The 19358-nt window shown below is 51.0% G+C and overlaps 1 protein-coding gene across 1 annotated transcript; it reads left to right on the top strand.

Annotated features, from left to right (window-relative positions):
• Window positions 1-8202: 8202 nt before the first annotated feature.
• On the top strand, window positions 8203-18841 carry LOC123590108 (keratin, type II cytoskeletal 75). Its single transcript, XM_045462964.1, has 9 exons — window positions 8203-8806; window positions 9322-9536; window positions 10662-10722; window positions 11078-11173; window positions 12021-12185; window positions 14079-14204; window positions 14347-14567; window positions 15914-15948; window positions 18133-18841. The coding sequence occupies exons 1-9, from the start codon at window positions 8309-8311 to the stop codon at window positions 18369-18371; spliced, it is 1656 nt and encodes a 551-aa protein (XP_045318920.1). The 5' UTR covers window positions 8203-8308; the 3' UTR covers window positions 18372-18841.
• The last annotated feature ends 517 nt before the right edge of the window (window positions 18842-19358 follow it).

The following is a 19358-nucleotide window of genomic DNA, read 5'->3' as shown; positions in this document are numbered from 1 at the left end:
AACCCAGCAAAGTTACCCAGCAATACAGTTTAAGATGATCTGTGGCATAGCTGGGTTGTAGACACTGCAAATAATTTTTAAAAAGACGGATACACTATTAAGTTCATGTTGGATTCAATGGAATTGTGTGCTTACCTTTCAAAAAAGCCCCTCTTACTCATAAGAGAGAGAACACCTTCCCACACACACACACACACACACACACACACACACATGCACACATGCACACACACACACACAAACCAGAAGGCAAGGACAATGTGTGCAAAGTATGAAGGTGTGTGAGCCATGGCAGATCCACTTTGGAGAGGCCAAGTGGAGGTCAGTTCCTTCAAGGGGGAATTTTTAAAGATGTAGGAAAATCATATTTTAAAACTAAATCCTTAAATACCATGATGTCTAAAGAACCTTATCAGGGTACAGAGTATAGGTACTTATCTTATAGAGACATCAAATGCTTCGAAAACTAAACAAAACAAACAAAATTCCATTTGTTGCAGAATCACACCTTCTAAATCATTCCAGAAAGAATCTACAGAAACCTCACCCCTTCTCTGGAGAGAGGATTTCCCTGTTTACCATCAAAGCACAGAGGCCCTTTGATTCTGAGTTGAATTCTTCTCACTGAGGTTTAAGTGTATTCACTGGTGGCTCCAACAACAACCAAGAAACTGACTGGTCTCCTACCCTAATGTCCTTCCCTACTCCCCACACCTCCCATTTCCCAATTCCCTGCTCATATTCATTAGACTTTGGGCTCACTCCAAGTTGGTCAACTCTTGCTTAATAAACCAGTCCTCACGGGGGAAGGGGAGGAGGGAATGAAAAGCACTTTGACACATTCCTTTAAAGGAGTTAGTGTCTCTCATTGGCCCCATGGGAGCATATCTAGAATACCTACTGGAGGCAATCACTTGGAGGCCACTGAGACACCTGCCTGTGAGGTCACACCCCTTTTCAGTCCTTTTCCAGGAAGGGAGGTGACAGCAGTGTCCTGGCAGCATCACATACGGTGCTGGCCCATTCAGTGGAACCTGCTTCATCCCATTGGATTCCAGAAATCTGCCTGGTTTTGCACCCGAGAAGCCCCTCTGCAAAGCTACATATCAATCCATTGCTCTTTGAGTGCAAAGAGAGCCAGCTAATTCAGAGTCCTCCGCTGAGTGGCTCCTCAAAGAGATTAATTCTTTTGTAATAATGAGTCATTAATTGGGCCTAAATTTTCACCCCTTGTCTCTGGGCTTTTGAATGTTTACCCCTCTTAAAACAGAGCACAGAGAGATACCCACTCTCCAGTTTACCTTGAGTCAATCACTCCCAGCTTAATGGCTCTCAGTTTCCCGACATCATCATCATTGTCACTGTCCTCATCATCCGTGTGTGCTCACGTGGGGCCCACAGGTCAGCTGGGTGTCAGGCAGCCCAGCATGACACACGTCATGAGGCAGGGACTCCTAGGCCACAGATCGATGCACCATGGGCCCGGCCCTCCAGAGGATGGTGGAAAACACAGTCCCACATCCAGAAGCTCCTGCCCATGGAAAGTCCCAGGTAAATGATGCATCAGAGATGTCTCAGACAGGAACACAGCTTTACAGACAAGGTGGGTGTGTGTTCAACAGATAAATGCAATCCCACCTTAAGTATCCATGGATGGATTCACTCTGTGATTTATCCATGAGAAATGTTAAACCAAGCCAGTTCCCCCAGCCTCTCCCTTCGTGCTCAGGCTGTATCCTCATGTGTGTGTGTGTGCCAGAAATGTGGCCTTTGGAGCCAACAGGGAGAGTAAGGCACATGTGAAACCCTCAAGGTCCATCCTGCGATCATTCAGGACACTCACTGTCTGGACTGCATTTTTTTAAATATAATTTAATGTCAACTTGGCTAACATACAAAGTGTACAGTATACTCTTGGTTTTGGGGGTAGATTCCCGTGATTTATCACTTACATACAACACCCAGTTCTCATCCCAACAAGTGCCCTCCTCAATGCCCATCAGCCATTTTCCCCTCTCCCCCACCCCCAACAACCCTCAGTTTATTCTCAGTTTTTAAGAGTCTCCTATGGTTTGCTTCCCTCCCTCTCTGTCTGTAACTATTTTTCCCATCCCTTTCCCCCATGGACTGCATATTTTAAATTCTGTTATATGGCATCTAAGACGACTTTCACTGTGCCATATGTGTCCATTTTACCTTTCTCACAGCCCGAATTAAAATATTGTCTCCTGGGGGGTGGGAGGGAGAAGAGGGTGGGTGATGGATATTGAGGAGGGCACCTTTTGGGATGAGCACTGGGTGTTGTATGGAAACCAATTTGACAATAAATTTCATATAATAAAAAAAATAAAAATAAAAATAAAATAAAATATTGTCTCCTGGCTTTGCAAGTTACCCCAAGAGGTCAAAATTTTATTAAAAAAATATAAACAGAATGAAGATATTATCTCCTGGTTTTGCAAGTTATCCCAAGAGGCTAAAATTTTATTTAAAAAATATAAACAGATTGAAGATATTGTCTCCTGGTTTTGCAAGTTATTCCAAGAGGCTAAAACTTTATAAAAAAAATATAAAAAGAATGATCTTCCTTGAAGCCCAGCAGGCCCCTGGGGGTGAGAAGCATACAGAACAAGGACTGTATATTTGGCACGCAGGGAGCATTGTGGCCCAAGCTCTGTGCGGGGGGACAGGAGACAACAGTGCCAGCTCCAGCTTTACTCTCAATTCTTTATGGGACTCTGGGCCTCACTCTCCTCATCCAGAAATAGAGAACCTCTTTAAGGTCCACTTCGTGAGCTTTTCTGGAGCTGAAGGTGAAGAGCAAGGGCCTGGGGTCTCAACCCCAGATCACACCTGGCCTCTGAGGAGGACGTGTCCCTACCAGGTGTCTCTGAGCTCCCCATGCACGTGCTGCACCTACTCGTATGCATATGGTAACCCTCTGTCAGAATGGTTTATTTCCCTGAAACAGTGCTGATGATGGCGCCTCCTTCACAGTCCTTTTCCAGGACCTCATACATAGTGGGTCCCCATGAAGATTTGTTGAAAGAATAAATGAGCAAATGAACAGATGCATGTTGTATGAAGTCTCCAGTCAGCAGTGCCTCCCAGGGATCCCTCGGGGTAAGAGAATGACACTAGAAAGCAAGAAGGAGGGAAGAGCTTCTGTAATATCCAAGTTTATGAGATACAAAGGTGATGCCAAGCCCGGTATGGCTTCTGGCTGCTACTGCCCAGCAGATTACACACACCCCAGACCTCAATGGGCACCCCCGAGCCCTGGAAGGAGCCAGAGGATGGTGTCAACAGCCTCCCACCATGCACCAGTATCACCCAGACCACCCAGCCTATGTCCACAGGCCAAGGCTGCAAGCCATGTCCATCTGGCCGGGGTCTCTAGGTATCGAGTTCTCTGTTCACAGAGGCCCAGGAAGAGCTACGGGGGTATTCCTTTTGTCCCCCACTTTCCTCTCGCAATAGTGTCCCTGTTTGGAGGCTCCTCTTCAGCACCAGCCAGAGAGACTTGGTGAAGCACCCTGATCCTGGGAACAAATGAAGCCATTAAAGTGGTCGGAGGCAGCTGGCCAAGACACACCTGAAGCCGTTCTTGTCTAAATCCCTTCACCTGCTTTCTTCAGGGGCCCACGGCGGGGGGGGGCCCCTTGAGACGCTGGCATCACACCACCCCCTCCCTCCAGGAGGAGCCCCGAGTATGCTTCCCAGGCAACAGGTGCTTTTTGCACTGGCTATGATGTGAGGGAAACTCCAGGCAAATGTGAGCGTCCAAAGGAATCAGAATTTCAGCCTGGGTACCAAATGGCTGCATGGCTTTTGACAGTTCTTGCCCTGGGTTTCCTTCCTCATCTCTAAGGTTCCTTCAGGCCCCAAATGCCTGACTCTGCCCCTTCATGTCACTTCTCTACCCAGATGCACCCAACTGCCGCCATGTTGCATCTAGACCATTGTTTTGTGAGCGTTCTTAAGACATGCGTGTCCATGTGTCCATGCTTTGCCTGTCTGTTGGATGTGCCTGAAGAACTTGATTGTGGAGGGAAGGGGGCTGATCCATCTTCTCTCAGCCACAAGCTTGAATGAAAAGAACACCCCATTTTCTTGCTAAAATTGACAGAAGGGGACTTGAGGGCTGCCTGCCCACCTGCACAAGGCTATGCATCTGCCCATCAAACCACAGCCTGGTTATGTTGGCAGAAGGGAGCAGGTCAAACGAGGTTTTTTCCCAAGTGGATGTCCCAAGTCGTGAATCTTGGTGATTTGTTAAGATTGACTGCCACATGCAGTGCCCTTTGGAGAGCAATTATTGCCACTGAATGCAGGAGCAAAGGGAGCTGTGGGGTGGAGGGTCCGACCCCCTTAGAGGCAGGTCAGGTGGTGCCTCTTAGAGGTACCAAACATGAAGGAAGTCAGCTGCCCTGGCATGAACTAATAGCCAAGGTGGGAAAGTGTTCCTGCTTGCTTTGTCTCAGGCACTGCGACAACAGAATTATCTTCTCTCCTCTCAGCCCCTGGGGGCTGTAATTGGCAGAGCCACCTGTGACTGCCCCTGAAGCCTCAGCTCCCCTCTCTGCCTCAGTGTATACTCCAAGAAGAAGCGATTGTGTCTGCTTTGTTCACTGATGTACCTCCCATGCATCTGGCACGTAGTAGGTACAGGGAGCATCTGGCACGTGGTAGGGACTAATAAATAGTCATTAACTAACGGTGGGACTCCCCAAGATAGTGGGAGCGGTCCATCCCAGTGTATTGAGCCATGGGGGCTGGGTGGCTTGGGGCCTGGGTCCTCTGATACTGTACGCAGGGACTTGGCTCTGTGCATCAAAACAGTCTGCCCTAAGGAATGACTTAATCCTCTCTGTCCCCATGCAGCCTGCCCTTCTCTGACCTTGGCCTGGTTGGAAGCCAAAGCTCCTTGGGGTGCCCCTCTCTCCACTCCTTTGGCCTTGGGAGGCGTGCCTCCATGCCTTCTTCTCCTTCTCTACCCAACTCCACAGCCCTGGTTGCCACCCCAGCCCAGTCTCCTTGAAATTCACCACAGCCAAGGGCCTCCGTGTCACCTAGGGGATGGGAGAGACCACCCTGAGCAGGATGGGCAGGGAACAGGGAAATCACAGAGTTTGGCCTCCCAACCTGGGGCACCAGAGCACACACCATAGTTCTTGATCCAGCACTCCCCAAAACTTCAAGAAAATTCCTCCGGACAAACCCAGTAACATTGAGTTGGAGAGACCCTGGAGAATCGCAGAACAGAGACAAATATGTAGCTCTTCTCTAAACTAGAGAACCTAGGGGAGCCTGGGTAGTTCAGCGTCCGACTCTTGATTTCGGCTCAGGTCATAATCTCATGGTCATGAGATCAAGCCCTGCGTCGGGCTCTGTGCTGACAGAGTGGAGCCTGCTTGGGATTCTCTCTACCCCCCCCCTCAAAATAAACTTTAAAAAATAAAAATAAAAAAACTAGACAACCTAGCTTGGGTGAACTTCTGCCACATTCTATTTAGGGTGCTAGGAGGCAAGTTGGGGAGAAAGAAAAATACCCTTAACCCTCAGAGGTAAACCAGCCCCCAGATCACCAGAAAACCATAGCGGTGGAAAAATACACTGACCTGCAAGCCAAGCACAGAAGGTCTCAGGAAACAGGCATAAAGGGGTCAGTACTTGGGTGCAGTTTATCTGAGAAGCCTTCTTGGGGGTGAGTTTTGGGTGGAATTATAAACGAAGTGAAAATCAAAACAGAAAACTTCCCTTGGCAGAAAGGAAAAAAAGAAGGTATTAATAGTCTCAAGCTCTGAGGCTCTAAAGGGGACGGGGACACAGGCCGTCAGGGAGTCCGGGGTGTCCTAGGTGTTCATGTCAATGTTGTTCACTTGGGAAAAATGTCACACTGAAGGTCAAAGGTCATAGACAAGGGAGTGAACCAGGAAGAGAAGTGAAAGACTTATCCATTTCCTTCTATGTCACCAAAGTCAGTGAGCGAGACAGTCCAGCTCTGGAAACAACAGTCCGAGTAGAAAAATTAGAGAGAGGAGGAAGAGAGAGAAGTGGGCAGCCCTGGATGAGAGGCAAACGGAAACACAATGTGTGGGCAATGCCTGGGAAGAGGGCTCCCAGGAGAGGCCATGGGGAAGAAAGGAATGATCCAGGAAGGAAGGCAGACAGGAGTCAGCTCCCACACAGGAAGCGTGATGGGAAAAAGCAGTGGGGGGACCCGTTCCCATGGGCATGGGCTAGGCACTCCCTAAGCCCTGACCCTCCACCGGCCTTTGTTCCATGGAAAGCTCTGAAGGCCTTACTCAGCACAGGTCAGGAAACAAATGCCTCTTCTCTGGGAGAAAAATGATCATGCAATGAATACAGAAAACAAAGACAATTATTTTTTCCGCCCCAGATGCGTGCACCACCCGGCTGGGACCTAGGCACACTGGCAACCAGGTGAGAGAGCGCCTATGCTCCTCTTGCCCTGTATCAACAAAAGCTATGATTCATAGGTTCCCTGTGGAAACTGAGACTCTCAAACAATCTCTCGATGGAGGCGAGCCTCCCCCCCCCCCACCCCTCCCGCCTCAGCCCCAAGGAGGAAATAGCTCAGAGGACAGAGAGCCACCGCTCCAAGTGCCAAGCTGCCATTCCAGGCAGGTGAGAGTCTGCCAAGCCATCATCACATGTGTGTCTCTGGAAGGACACCTGTGTGGGAAGATCATGGAATCTGGATCTGCTTCTCCATAGCTAGGCACCACAGGTTCTGCTCGATTTACCACTCAGGGGCTCAGTTTCAAGCAGACTGAATGCATTTCAGTTCCTCTCTTGCGGTGCTATCTCTCAAAAGCACTCCAAGTAGCAAGAAGCCAGCCAGATCAAAGAAAATCGAACAGTTTCTCTGTCTGGCTTCCCCCTGCGGTAGAGGCAGGGAGATGAGGCACAGGAAAGGAGGAGATAAGGAGCTTGGAGACTTCCTATCGGTTTAGACTGACGGGGAGGTGCAGCTCGGTCAACAAGATGAACAGGGGAAACAACACAGGTGTCTTGGGCCCCCTCCACGCTGCAACCACTGAAGCTCTTCTGGTGAAGATTGAGTGCCAGGGAGCAGGGGCCAGTCTGGGAGGCTTCTGGAATAAGGCAGCCTCAGACAGAGCTGGGGGGGGGGGGGGCGGGTAGAGCTTTATAAACACTTTTATTGAAAAAGCACCTTTTTATACATTAATGTGCTTCAGTTCTGTCTTCCCAGCAGGACCACGGGCCTGTTACTAAAGAAGAAGAATGTATATTGTGTTCCTTTTGAATCCCCACCAGAATTGCCATGGGATGGGCTCTCCTCTCATCTGTGCTTGACGGTCCCAGAGGGAGAGAAGACTCACCAAGCACTCACTCAGCATTTGCACGCCCCTAGGCCTTGCAGAAGCTGTTTTCGCACATGAATCCTCATCACAGACCCCACTTCACAGATACCAGCACTGAGGCTCGGAGGAGGTTCGTGACTGGCCCGGGGTGTCACAACTAGTAAGTGGCGGGGGCCGGGATTCAAACCTATCTCGGTCCACCCACAACCTTCCCCAGCAGACAGAGGGTCTGTTCCCCAGAGCACCATAGTGGAACAGACAGGACGTACGTGTGCGTGCACGCACAAGCTCCTGCTCCAGAAGGTCAGGTGTGACCTGTACAATGGAGAGGGCAGCTTCTGAGGAAAAGAGAGGGGCAATCAAAACCGGGTGCTTTCCCAAGAAAGAGGTGTGCAGCCGGCCTTTCAGGACCTGGAAGGCCAGCTGCGGGAGGGGGCGCAGGCGGTAATTCCCGAGGAAACGCTCAGGAACAGGACGCCCAGGCCAAGGAAGAAGGCCTGGGAAACGGGGAAGGGGAATCGCAGTCACTTGTTTTGACACACAATGTTTGCACAGGAGGGAGTGGGTCCCAGGCCCAAGAAAGCGGTTTAGAAATGAGGTGGTGTTTTTAGAGCCCATTAGGAGACGCATGATTAGGACATGACTGAAAGCAATTAGCGTGCCTCTCATTCGTCTGCTGATCAAGTTGCGACTGGAAAGCAGTTTCCACGTGGGGGAGGGATGCCAGGGGAACCAACCAGTGGCCTTGCCGGTGTTTCCGAGGGGCGCTGAGGGTGAGCTCAGGGTTGGCGAATGCCTGGGGGATGCCATCAGAGGCCTCCATCAGCAGTGCCCGCCCCTCCCCGAGACCCATAAAAGCCCAGGCGGCCCGGGGCGCCCCAGATGCCCGGTCTCTTCCATCCCCCTTCACGCGCACCCGTGTCGGGAGCTCTCGTTGCCAGCCTCGCTCAGCCACCATGTCCAGGCAGTCCAGCATCACCTTCCAGACCGGCAGCCGCAGGGGCTTCAGCACAGCCTCGGCCACCACCCCTGCCACCGGCCGCTCCCGCTTCAGCTCCGTCTCCGTGAGCCGCTCCACGGGAGGCAACGCGGGGCTGGGAAGAATGAGCAGCGCTGGGGCAGGCTTCGGGAGCCGCAGCCTCTACAACCTGGGGGGCACCAGGAGGGTCTCCATCGGGGGGTGCGGCGGCAGCTTCCGGAGTGGCTTTGGCGGCAGGGCCGGCAGCGGGTTTGGGGTCGCCAGTGGCTTTGGCAATGGGGGCGGAGCCGGAGGAGGCTATGGGGCCTCGGGCTTCCCCGTCTGCCCCCCTGGAGGCATCCAAGAGGTCACCGTCAACCAGAGCCTCCTGACTCCCCTCAACCTACAAATCGACCCCTCCATCCAGAGGGTGCGGAAAGAGGAGCGGGAGCAGATCAAGACCCTCAACAACAAGTTCGCCTCCTTCATTGACAAGGTGAGGCGGGGGCTGCATCTGTGCCATTGGGTCCGGGTAGCAGGAACTCTTGGACAGGCCCCCACCAGGACACCCTATGGAAGAGCCGTCCGCTGGACAGGTCCCTTGCCAGTGGGGCCAAATCACCCCACAGGTCTTTGTGGAAATTTCCCTCATCCTCCCTGGGAGCCACCTGGCTGGTTCAGCCAACTCTGAAGAAAAGAGTTAACTTGTTCTCCACAGGAAGTTTCCACTGAGCAAACTAACCTAACCCAGAGCAAGTGTTGTCCAGACCCTCAACCCAAGAGTAGAGTCTCCCCAAAGAGACCTCTGAGCTGAGCACACCAGTTCTATGGAAGCCCCAGAGAACTGTGGGGGTAGCTTCAAGGGCTGTCTCATTTCCATTTGGAGATGTCAATTATATAGCTGGCAGATGGGTATCAGGTAAAAAGCGTATTTTTCTTCTCCCCCTTGTTAACTGGAGGGTCTGGCTCTGCCTCCCCAGTTTCTCAAGATTTCCTGCTCCCTCCCTGCAGGTGCGGTTCCTGGAGCAGCAGAACAAGGTCTTGGAGACCAAGTGGGAGCTCCTCCAAGAGCAGGGCTCCAAGACGGTGAGGCAGAACCTGGAGCCCTTCTTCGAGGCCTACATCAATGACCTCCGCCGGCAGCTGGACAGCGTCACCACTGAGAGGGGCAGGCTGGACGCTGAGCTGAGGAATATGCAGGATATTGTGGAAGATTTCAAAGTCAGGTAAGTGGGAGATGGGCTCCTGGTCACACACGGTCATCCCAGGGCTCCTATTTATAAGGACCAGCTGGGTGCGAAGGAGCCAATGCCAGTGCCAGCAGGGTGATTTGGAACCTGCAGTCAATATCCCGTGAGATGAAGACAGCACGGTGTGGGATAACAAACGGACTCCCATCTCGTGCATCACTATTAACAAGAAGTCTATTTTAATCTGTCCACATGACCTCAAAGGGATGTGTGCATCATCAAACACAACATTGCTACTCTGGAAAGCATAATACTATTTCACAGCCAGCATATTCTTTAGTTCTGCTGGATGTGGGCTCTACTATTGAAATGGTGCATTTCCAGGGCAAATGCTTTTGAGTGTAAACAAGGCGATCCTCCTGGGGGAGGCAAAATTTCACTGGCCATCATCCAGGCTGCAGTACTTGAGGTATCCAACAAAAAGGGATGATCCTCCCTAACCCTTTAGCTGGCTTACCCTTGGCTTCTGAGGTGGAGCTACTACTCTACTTACTAAAAGCATACTACTTACACAGCTGCTCTGAGGTTTGGTGAAAATTCATCAGAATCTTCCAGAACAGTTTCCTGAACAGACAAATTTTACCTCATAAAATTAATTTTTTTTCTCGCAGAGAGAGAACAAGCAGGGGAGGGGGCAAAGGGAGAGAGGAGAGAGAATCTTAAGCCCGACGCGGGGCTCCATCCCACAACCCTGGGATCGTGATCTGAACTGAAATCAAGAGTCAGGTGCTCAACTGACTAAGCCACTCAGGCACCCCTACCCCACAAAATTTTTTTAAATATTGGAATTGTGCATCTCCGAGACGATGGAGTTGCATAAGTACACATTTCTATTCCTATAAGTTCCATGCTCACCTTCTAGTCTTACAAAAGAAAGAAGAAAAAAAAAATTCTGGCAGAAGAAATGATTTCCCCTTTTATAGAAGGAGAAATAGAGGTGAAGTGAATCACCCGAAGTCACACACAGGTCAGGTGGAAGAGCTGGAAAGGCTTTGAGGTCTCTGAACTCTTGCTACACCAGAAGCAAGGGAAGATTTCAGCCTGGAAGAATTCAACCGAACACTTGCTCAACATCACGCCTCCTCTTCTCTGTGCTTACAGGTACGAGGATGAAATTAACAAGCGCACCGCTGCTGAGAATGAGTTTGTGGCCCTGAAGAAGGTAGGTGGAAAAGTCTCTCAAAGGAGAAGATTCGAAACTGAATCTTGGAGTGTGGGGTGACTCAACCCTTGGGACGCCCAAGAAATGTCCCATAACCCTTGACAGTATCTGGAGAGCTCAAACCTGCCAAAAGGCTCCCTCTGTATTTATGGTCCCACTGACCCTGCTTGGGTTTCTGTGAGCTCAGGGAACTCAAGCTCCCATTCTCTGCAGTCGCCCACCCCAACCCCAAACCCCAGACTCAGAGTTTGCTAAAATCCAACCTGGAAGGGCCAGGGAGGAGTCCGTCCAACTTCTTCTGGACCCACTGCTTGGGGCTGTGGTGTCAGAGAAGGATCCCGTGCTGTTGTTCTAGGACGTGGACTCAGCCTACATGAACAAGGTGGAACTGGAGGCCAAGGTCAATTCTCTGACAGACGAGATCAACTTCTTACGGATGCTCTTTGAGGCGGTAAGAGCCTGCAAATGTTTTTGTCCCTCCTAGGTCTGGAGCCTGGAAAGAAAAAGATGCTGCAGACAATGTTATCTATATAGGGACTCCACCCAGCATCTTGCCCAGATACTCTAAGATGGGGCTGGGGTGATCATGGGGACCTGGGAGAACTGCTTGAAATCTTGCCACCTTAAACCCTACTCCAGCTCCAAGGCTTCAAACCTCCACCCCACAGCATAGCAAGGAGGGAGTGCCAATTCTCGAATCCCAAGTCCCCGGGTAGCATTCCCACAGGATTAAGACCACCTCTCCCTCTCCCCTCCCAAAAAAGTTCAAAAATGCCAACTGCCCCTCAGCTCATTGGTCAGGGTGCTTCTTGCCCTCTGAAGGTGCCTCATTCTCAGCACTGCCACTGTGAAGGCAGAGACCTGGGTCTTTAAAGGGGAGACAGAAGTAGAGAGTGATGAAGTCACATTGTAGGGGGGGGCAACAGGGTCCTAAACTTCACTCTATCCTAAAGAAACATTTTATGCTGGCATATCAATCAACATGTCATATTCAGCTTAGTATAATTTGGACCAGAGAACACTGAGCCACCCTTCATGCCCAAGGAAAACACACAGGTAGGGGTCTTGGGAAGCTATGCTGGGGGACACACCCCCATCACACTGATCTGTGACCCAGAAGCTTCTCAGCGATTGGCATAGGAGTCCATAAATAGCTGTGAGTGCCCAGGGAAGGGTTGGAAGACTCCCTGCCAGGGATGCCGAAGAAAGGATTCCTGACCTAGATGGGTAGTCAATTGTGTGATTTCAAGATCCCTCCTTTTCATGCCTTGGTGACGCTGAGTTTACTGGCCCTGCAGGAGCTGTCCCAGATGCAGACCCAGGTCAGTGACACATCTGTGGTCCTGTCCATGGACAACAACCGCAGCCTTGACCTGGACAGCATCATCGCTGAGGTCAAGGCTCAGTATGAGGACATTGCCAACCGCAGCCGGGCCGAGGCTGAGTCCTGGTACCAGACCAAGGTGAGTGTGGGCACCTCTATGATAGGTTCTGGGACTAGTGTTATCAGAAGCCCCAAATAAGCATGTAACTATTAGCCACAAACCTCGGGAAATACATGAGCATTTCTGTTTATTTCAACATGGCAGATGTGTCTGGTGCTAGGCAAAGTCAACCTGAAATGCGTATGGAAACCCAACCATACACATTAATATGTGGTCAGGCAATGTTGAGTGCTCAGGACAGCCATCGTCCCCACATCACTTATGATTTCGTTGGGGCTGGGTGAGACTCCGAAACAACCAAGAAATAGTCATAAAGCTATTTCTAAATGGCTTATTCATTCGACACATGTATGTCAAGTAGGGTTACAGAGTTGTAACTAAATAAACTGCAAACAGTTTATTTTTGGTGTGAGAGACCATGAAGTAAATGGAAGGGGGGGGGGGCGTCAAGAAAGGGAAAAGACCATGTTAATAAAAAGCCTCCAAGAAGAGGTGGGTCTTCAGTCCATTTGGAAGCATCCAGGGACAATAGCTTACCAAGGACGGAGATGGTATTTAAGGCTGAATAAGCAGTCCTGTGGGGCTAGAAGGCAGAAATGGGCACTTAGCCAAGCAAGAGAGGTTGTATCAGGAAGAGGGGTGTGGGGATGACCATGGAGAGCTACTGTCCAAAGTCACAGATGGCCAGAAGAAGGTTTGGCTTTGGAGGGTGTGGTAGACTGGCTAGTCCAATCCATGAGATCAGCTCCCTGACAAATCCAGACCCCTTTCAGACTCGGGAGCTCACTTGCATGTGGCATTCCATCTTTTGCCACGCTCAGTGCACTGCCTTAGCCCCTATCCCTGCAACGTGGTAGGAAGGAAGGAAGAGGGTGTCAGGTGCCACGTGTGCACAGAGTGGAGGCAGAGACAGACAGCGAGTGGAGGTGGGATGCGCTTAAGCTGAAATTCATAGTAGCTGATTTACAGTGAACAATTCTCTTTGGGGGCGGGGCCTGTTGTTCCCTTTAACCGTGTCTATCTAGAAACAGAGCAGCTGGGCCACTCAGCGCTTTCAAAGCCAGACAGATCTTCCTTCCAGCAGGGACTCTCTTCTTCCTTGGTAAAGGTGTGGGCAAGAGACAGGGGGCGTTTGTTTCTCCTAAATGAGTGCATCCTGGATAGGCACCACCAGATGGAGAGCTCCCTCAGATGCGGGATTTGGTTACAAAGTCTTCAGAACTGTGCCCCCCCAGCCCGGCTCCATCCAACACGGATTCCCTGCAGCACACTCCTGCTCCCCCAGCACTGACATCTGGAGGGCTACCAAAATTCATGGTCACATTGGTCTGGATGTATGCCCCTTGACTGAAAGCCCCAAGGACAGTGACCAAGTCACCTTCCCACTCCTACAGTTCACCATGCTCCTTCCTGCTGTAGGGTCTTCACACAGGCTATTTCCCCTGTCTGGAATGTTTTCTCCCCAGCCTGTGACTTAGGTCACCCCTTCCCATCTTTCAACACACAGCCGGAGCACCTCCATCTTTGGAAGGACTTCCCTGGGCCCCTCCCCACAACTTCCATATCTGGGTCAGATTCCTTCGTTACACTCCCCTGTTCACTTCCTAAGGGGAACTTATCCCAATTTGGAAATATCAACTCAATAATACGCTAATTTATTTAAGGTCTATGTCCCCCAATAAACTCTAAGCAAGGGTCTGATTATGCTCTCTTTGATATTCCCAGAGCCTAGCACATGCCTGGCAAGTAGATGTGCCTAAGAAGTAGCACCTCAGTGAATGAGCGAGGGAATGTGTGAATGATCAGCGAATGGGTGGGCCTGCTGGTGGCACTGAGAGCCAGGCTGTGCACACAGGGAGTGCCCAGCCCAGGCGTCTGAGGCAGTGACTGAGTCTGCTCTAATTCCATCAGTACGAGGAGCTGCAGGTCACAGCGGGCCGGCACGGGGATGATCTCCGCAACACCAAGCAAGAGATCTCGGAGATGAACCGGATGATCCAGAGGCTGAGAGCCGAGATCGACAGCGTCAAGAAGCAGGTGGAGTTTGGGCAGAGCCGAGAGCTCCTTGCACACTCATTTCTCCTGGGTCGTTCTGCCATGCTTCCAGGACCCCTGCCTAAAAAGCGCTGCACCTCCAGGGGCTGTCAGTAAAGCTCACGGCTTCCTCCTTTTCTTATAGTGTTCCAGCCTGCAAACGGCCATTGCTGACGCAGAACAGCGTGGAGAGCTGGCCCTCAAGGATGCGCGAGCCAAGCTAGTAGAGCTGGAGGAGGCCCTGCAGAAGGCCAAGCAGGACATGGCCCGGCTGCTGCGGGAGTACCAGGAGCTCATGAACGTGAAGCTGGCCCTGGATGTGGAGATCGCCACCTACCGCAAGCTGCTGGAGGGCGAGGAATGCAGGTGGGGGGCTATGCACCTGCTCTATTCCAGCTGCCGGAGCATTCCTAGGGGCTCGGGTTGCTGTGGCCCCCTTCTCTCCTGGAAAAGGGAGCAAAATGCAGGTGGAACTGGACTATGAGAAAGAAAAAGAAAACAGGCATAATTTCTTTCCAGGCCAGTAAATCATTATTGGAAGTACAACTGCTTTGGGCACCCGTAGAAATCTAGGATCTGATCAGGTCCTAGGTCATCAAATTCTATCAAAGGAGAATTTGGGTTATGTGGCAGGTCTGGATATGTGGTATGAAAGGCTCTGGGCTGAGAATAAATTGTCCCGGGATCTGGGCGTACAGACCTACCACAAACTAGCCGCATAACCTTAGGGAAGTCAGTATCCCTTCTCTGGTCCTCAGTTTATTCAGTGATGGAATAAAGAGGCCAAACCATCAGAGCCCCAAAGCTCGGTGGGACCTTTGCGCTCTGCCAATTACCAGCTGTGTGACCGAGGGCAGATTACTTTAGCATTCCATTCCTCATCTGTAAAATGAAGATAACCATGGTTTCTCTCTCGTACGTTATTCAGAGGGTTGAAACAAGGAAATGCACATAAAGTTCTTGGAACAATGCATGGTACATAGTAAGTGTTGAGAAAATCTTAGCAATCGCTCAGTTTAGTGGCTGGAGATACGGGCTTCGGACCCAAATGAGTCTGGCTTCAAAACTGGGCAACTTTGTCAGCTTCTCTGCGCTTCCCTTTCCCTATCCATCAAACTGAGATCATAATACCGACTTAATGGGGTCACTGAGAGAATTGAACAGCATAATGTAGGTAACAGGTCCTTTTAATGTTCTAAGTATGTGTTTATGAATGAATGCCGGTTCTGTCCTTAGCATGGTAAAGCAAAATTACTCTAGTTGCTACAGTAATAGGCTGATTATTGTTATTGTTATGTTTATGACTCAGACTCTTCTCCACACCTATAATCACCTCAGCACTGCCCCGCGCATGACAACAGTCCATTGTTGAGAGAGAAATCTCCTTGTTCCTTAACAAGCCCTGCCTTTCCAACTGACCCTAGTGTATGATTAGCTTTAATTTTCTCCAGGTGTCTACCTAGTTTGAACCAAAAATATGTGTCTTTGAGATTACAGGCTTTACTCCTAAGAACCTCAAACTCCACATTATTTCATTCATTAGATTATTGTTTTCAATACTACTAGTATTTAAATAATTTCAACCTCCATTACTTCTGCAATAAAAATAATAAAGGGTTCTTGAATGCACTTAATTGCAGAAATGTTGTTTCAAATGCCCACAAGCTGCTGGACGTAATAGTAACCTTCTTCTCCCCCTTCCTCCCAACCAGGCTGAGTGGTGAGGGTGTTTCTCCAGTTAACATCTGTGAGTATGACATCCTCTCACATCATTTGGTGTGCATGTGGTTGGGGACAGGCATCGTGTGGGAGGGTGGAGGGCGTGCATGTGGCATTGGAGGGGAGCCCACGAATCAGGTTCATTTTGAGGTCTGAGGTCTTAACTTCTTTAAAATGAGAGCCATATTGGGAGTCTTTTTTTTTTTTTTTTTTAAGAGAGAGTGTGTGTGAGCATGCAAGGTGGGGAGGGGAGGAGAGAGCAAGACAGAGGGTCCAAAGCGGGCTCCCCACTGACATCAGAGAGCCCAGTATGGGGCTGAACTCCAGAACCATGAGTTAATGACCTGAGCTGAAACCAAGAGTCAGATACTTAACTGTCTGAGCCACTCAGGTGCCCCTGCAATTTTTTTTTTTTAAGAGAGAATCTTTGATGTCCCAAGGCTAACCTCTCTGCAAGTGAAAGACACCACAGAGACGGTGATAGGAGGTTTGCTGGAACTCTTCTGCATGGGTTTAGAAAACACACAGCTTCCACCCCCCAACCTCCCGGGACTCCACACCTTTCTTGCTGGGGGTGCAGGTCTAGCTCAGAGATGAGCATTTAGCACAGATGGGATTTATGAAACCCTGGTCTGCCCTCGGCCCTCAAAGGGAGCCTTCGCACTGGGTCCAAGGTCCTTGCTGTAAGGCAGCCCCTTTCCGGAACAGTGTAGAGAGAAGCCCTACCGCTCAGTTATGCTCTGCAGAGCATAAACGACAGAAGGTTACCAAGGTTTTCCAAGGTAGCGAGAGCACATAAGACAGGGCATTTGGGTGCCACTGCTCAGGAACAAGGAAGGGTGTTGGCAAGCTGGAATGGTCCAGCAGTGTGAAGAACACTCATTCACAGAGCTCAGTGCTGGCATCGTGAGGCTAACAGACATGACTTTCACAGTGTATGAGTGAGTTTGGTTTTCATGAATGCGGGATTCACAAAAGCACTGATTATTGTAACCGATGATTCTAGACGCCAGAGCCCTCTGAACTACCCAGGTGTCCTCCCTCGCTGATACCCTTGGCTAGTGGCTCCAGAGACCCTCAAAGCCAGTTTTGGGGATGAATGCTATAACCTCTAAAGTTTCTTTTCTCTTGAAAGCACCTGAAAGTCTCTGTTTGTTATCTAGCGCGGCAACACAGTACCACAAACTGGGTGGCTTAAAACAGAAATGTAGGGTCTCACGGTTCTAGAGACTAGCAATTCAAAGCGGAGGCGTCGACAAGGCCTTGCTCCCTCTGACACTTGGAGGGGACTCCTTCCTCACCTCTTCCTAGCTTCCAGAGGTGGCTGTCAACTCTTGGTGTTCCTTGCCCTGCATCATTCTGATTGCTGTCTCTGTGATCACCTGGCCCTTTCTCTATGTGTCTGTCTTCACATGGATGCCTTTCCTCTTCTTAGAAGGACACCAGTCATACTGGGGTAGTGCCCTCCCTAATGATTTTCTCTTAACTTGATTCTGTCTGCAAGGTCCCATTTCCATATAAGGTTTCATTCACAGCCATGTGTTAAGATTTCAACACATTTTTTTGGAAGACACAACTCATTCTATAACAGAGTCCATTTTTATTTTTTATTTTCCCTTCTGAAGAGCCCCAGATAGGGTACTGAATATTGAAGGTGATTGGGTGGTTATAAAAGTTAGGAAAAGACAGGTAGGGGGTAGAATGGGAGCAGAGTTGGCCAGCCAGGGGGTCATCTGTCCCTCAGTCTATCAAGATGACTCCAGCCCCACTCTGGGATTCAGGGTGTGGGGGCTGGGAACACCAAGGGAGGCATGTACATGCCATTGAGAAGGAAAGGAGACACCAGAGCCAGGCCCACGGAGAGAGACGGGGACAGAGCCACAGGCGAGTGTGATGGGACAGCGGCCCGGAGGACAGAAGTCTCCATTAAGTTCTGGAAGGAAGCGAGGCACCAAGTAGCAGAGGGGAGGCAGGAAGCCATTCCAGACTGGAAGGCTGCCTGGCATTACAGCCCAGGGAAAACGGGGCTGAGCACAGGACAGAGATCTCACCAAGTGGGCAGGGAATAAAGCAGCCGCCTGACCAGACAACCCTATCCCCACCCCCACCCCCACCCCACCCCCCACCCACAGACTTAAGGGCACAGGCCCTGACACCCTAGGTGTCTTCTCTCCTGCCCTTGATTCTGACTATGTCTCCTCTCCTCTGGCAGCTGTGGTCACCTCCACCGTTTCCAGCGGCTACGGCGGTAGTAGCAGCACTGGAGGTGGAAGCCTGGGTCTAGGTGGGGGCAGCGGCTACTCCTTCACCACCAGCACCGGGCACAACCTGGGTGCAGGCCTGGGCGGCTCCAGCCTCAGTGCCAGTAGCAGCCGGGGCCTCGGGGGCAGTGGCTCCAGTGTCAAGTTTGTCTCCACCACATCCTCCAGCCGGAAGAGCTACAAGCATTAAGTGCGGCCACCTCGCTTCCTCACCCCTGCCCTGAAGCCTGCCTGCTTGCAGACCTGGCCTGCCTGCACTCGCAGACAGGATACCTGGGTCCTTCTCCTTCTTCTCCCCTTCCACAAGGCCTGCCCGTGCTGCTGGGAAGGAAGCCTGGTGCCCTGGCTAAACCCCATTCCCCAACTTAAGCCAGCCTCCGCCCTCCTGGCCGTCCCCACAGTGCTCCTGTCCCCTCCCTGTGCCACCGCCCGCCCTCCTTCAAGATTCACATTCAGCTTATCGTGCAGAGACCTCCCCCGCTTCAGCTCCTCCTTCCTTCTCCCCACCTTCCAGTTGCAGAGTTAGGGAGTCAGTGTTTTCCAGGCCATCTCAACGCCAGGTTGTCAGCCCCACCTGTCTCAGGGTGCTTATGAGCTGCCTGCTGGGAGTGAGACACATTCCCTCCCTGGAATGTGTCTATTAAATGCATGTGGAATGTGTTTGGTGTCCAGCCCTCTGTTTGGAATGGGGATGCAGTCCCCAATGCACATCAGACCCTCCCCGTTTCCCTCAGAACGGAGAATGCTGGACTCGGGAGATGGGAGGGATGGAGGGGGCACCAACTGCTGGCTAGACTCCCTCCTGGTCTTTCTGCCCACTTCCTCTGGCCTCACGCTGGGATGCCTTCCTTGAGAAGCCCAAGCCCCCGGGCAGAAGCTGTGTCCATCCTCCCTACTCTGTATGTCATTCAAGGCGATACCATCCCCTCCCAAAACCAGACTGTTTTCTGAGGACACTGACGTAGGGTGGGCAGCCCAGCCCTCCTCCAGCAAAGGGGCTGATTGTTCTCTGACAGCTTCAAACTTGCAGACCTGAGCAGAGAAATAACAGGCCAGGAGAGGAGTTAAAAGTCAGCCCTGGGGGCAATGCTTTCACCAAGCAGGGGAGCCATTTAGGCCCATAATTGCAGGCAGCAGTGAGACATCCAGGATGTCTAACCCACATTCCTGAATTTAG

This window comes from Leopardus geoffroyi, chromosome B4, assembly GCF_018350155.1.
Source record: "Leopardus geoffroyi isolate Oge1 chromosome B4, O.geoffroyi_Oge1_pat1.0, whole genome shotgun sequence".
Classification (NCBI taxonomy): domain Eukaryota; kingdom Metazoa; phylum Chordata; class Mammalia; order Carnivora; family Felidae; genus Leopardus; species Leopardus geoffroyi.
The sequence above is the reverse complement of the archived record's forward strand: the minus strand, read 5'-3'. Positions and strand labels throughout refer to the sequence as shown.

What these genes read in the sequence shown, in the direction of transcription:
- LOC123590108 (XM_045462964.1), top strand. Translation starts at nt 8,309, where the DNA reads ATGTCCAGGCAGTCCAGCATCACCTTCCAGACCGGCAGCCGCAGGGGC. An exon ending in TACGGATGCTCTTTGAGGCG is followed by an intron (nt 11,174 to 12,020) that starts GTAAGAGCCTGC and finishes CTGGCCCTGCAG; the next exon opens with GAGCTGTCCCAGATGCAGAC. An exon ending in AGTCCTGGTACCAGACCAAG is followed by an intron (nt 12,186 to 14,078) that starts GTGAGTGTGGGC and finishes TAATTCCATCAG; the next exon opens with TACGAGGAGCTGCAGGTCAC.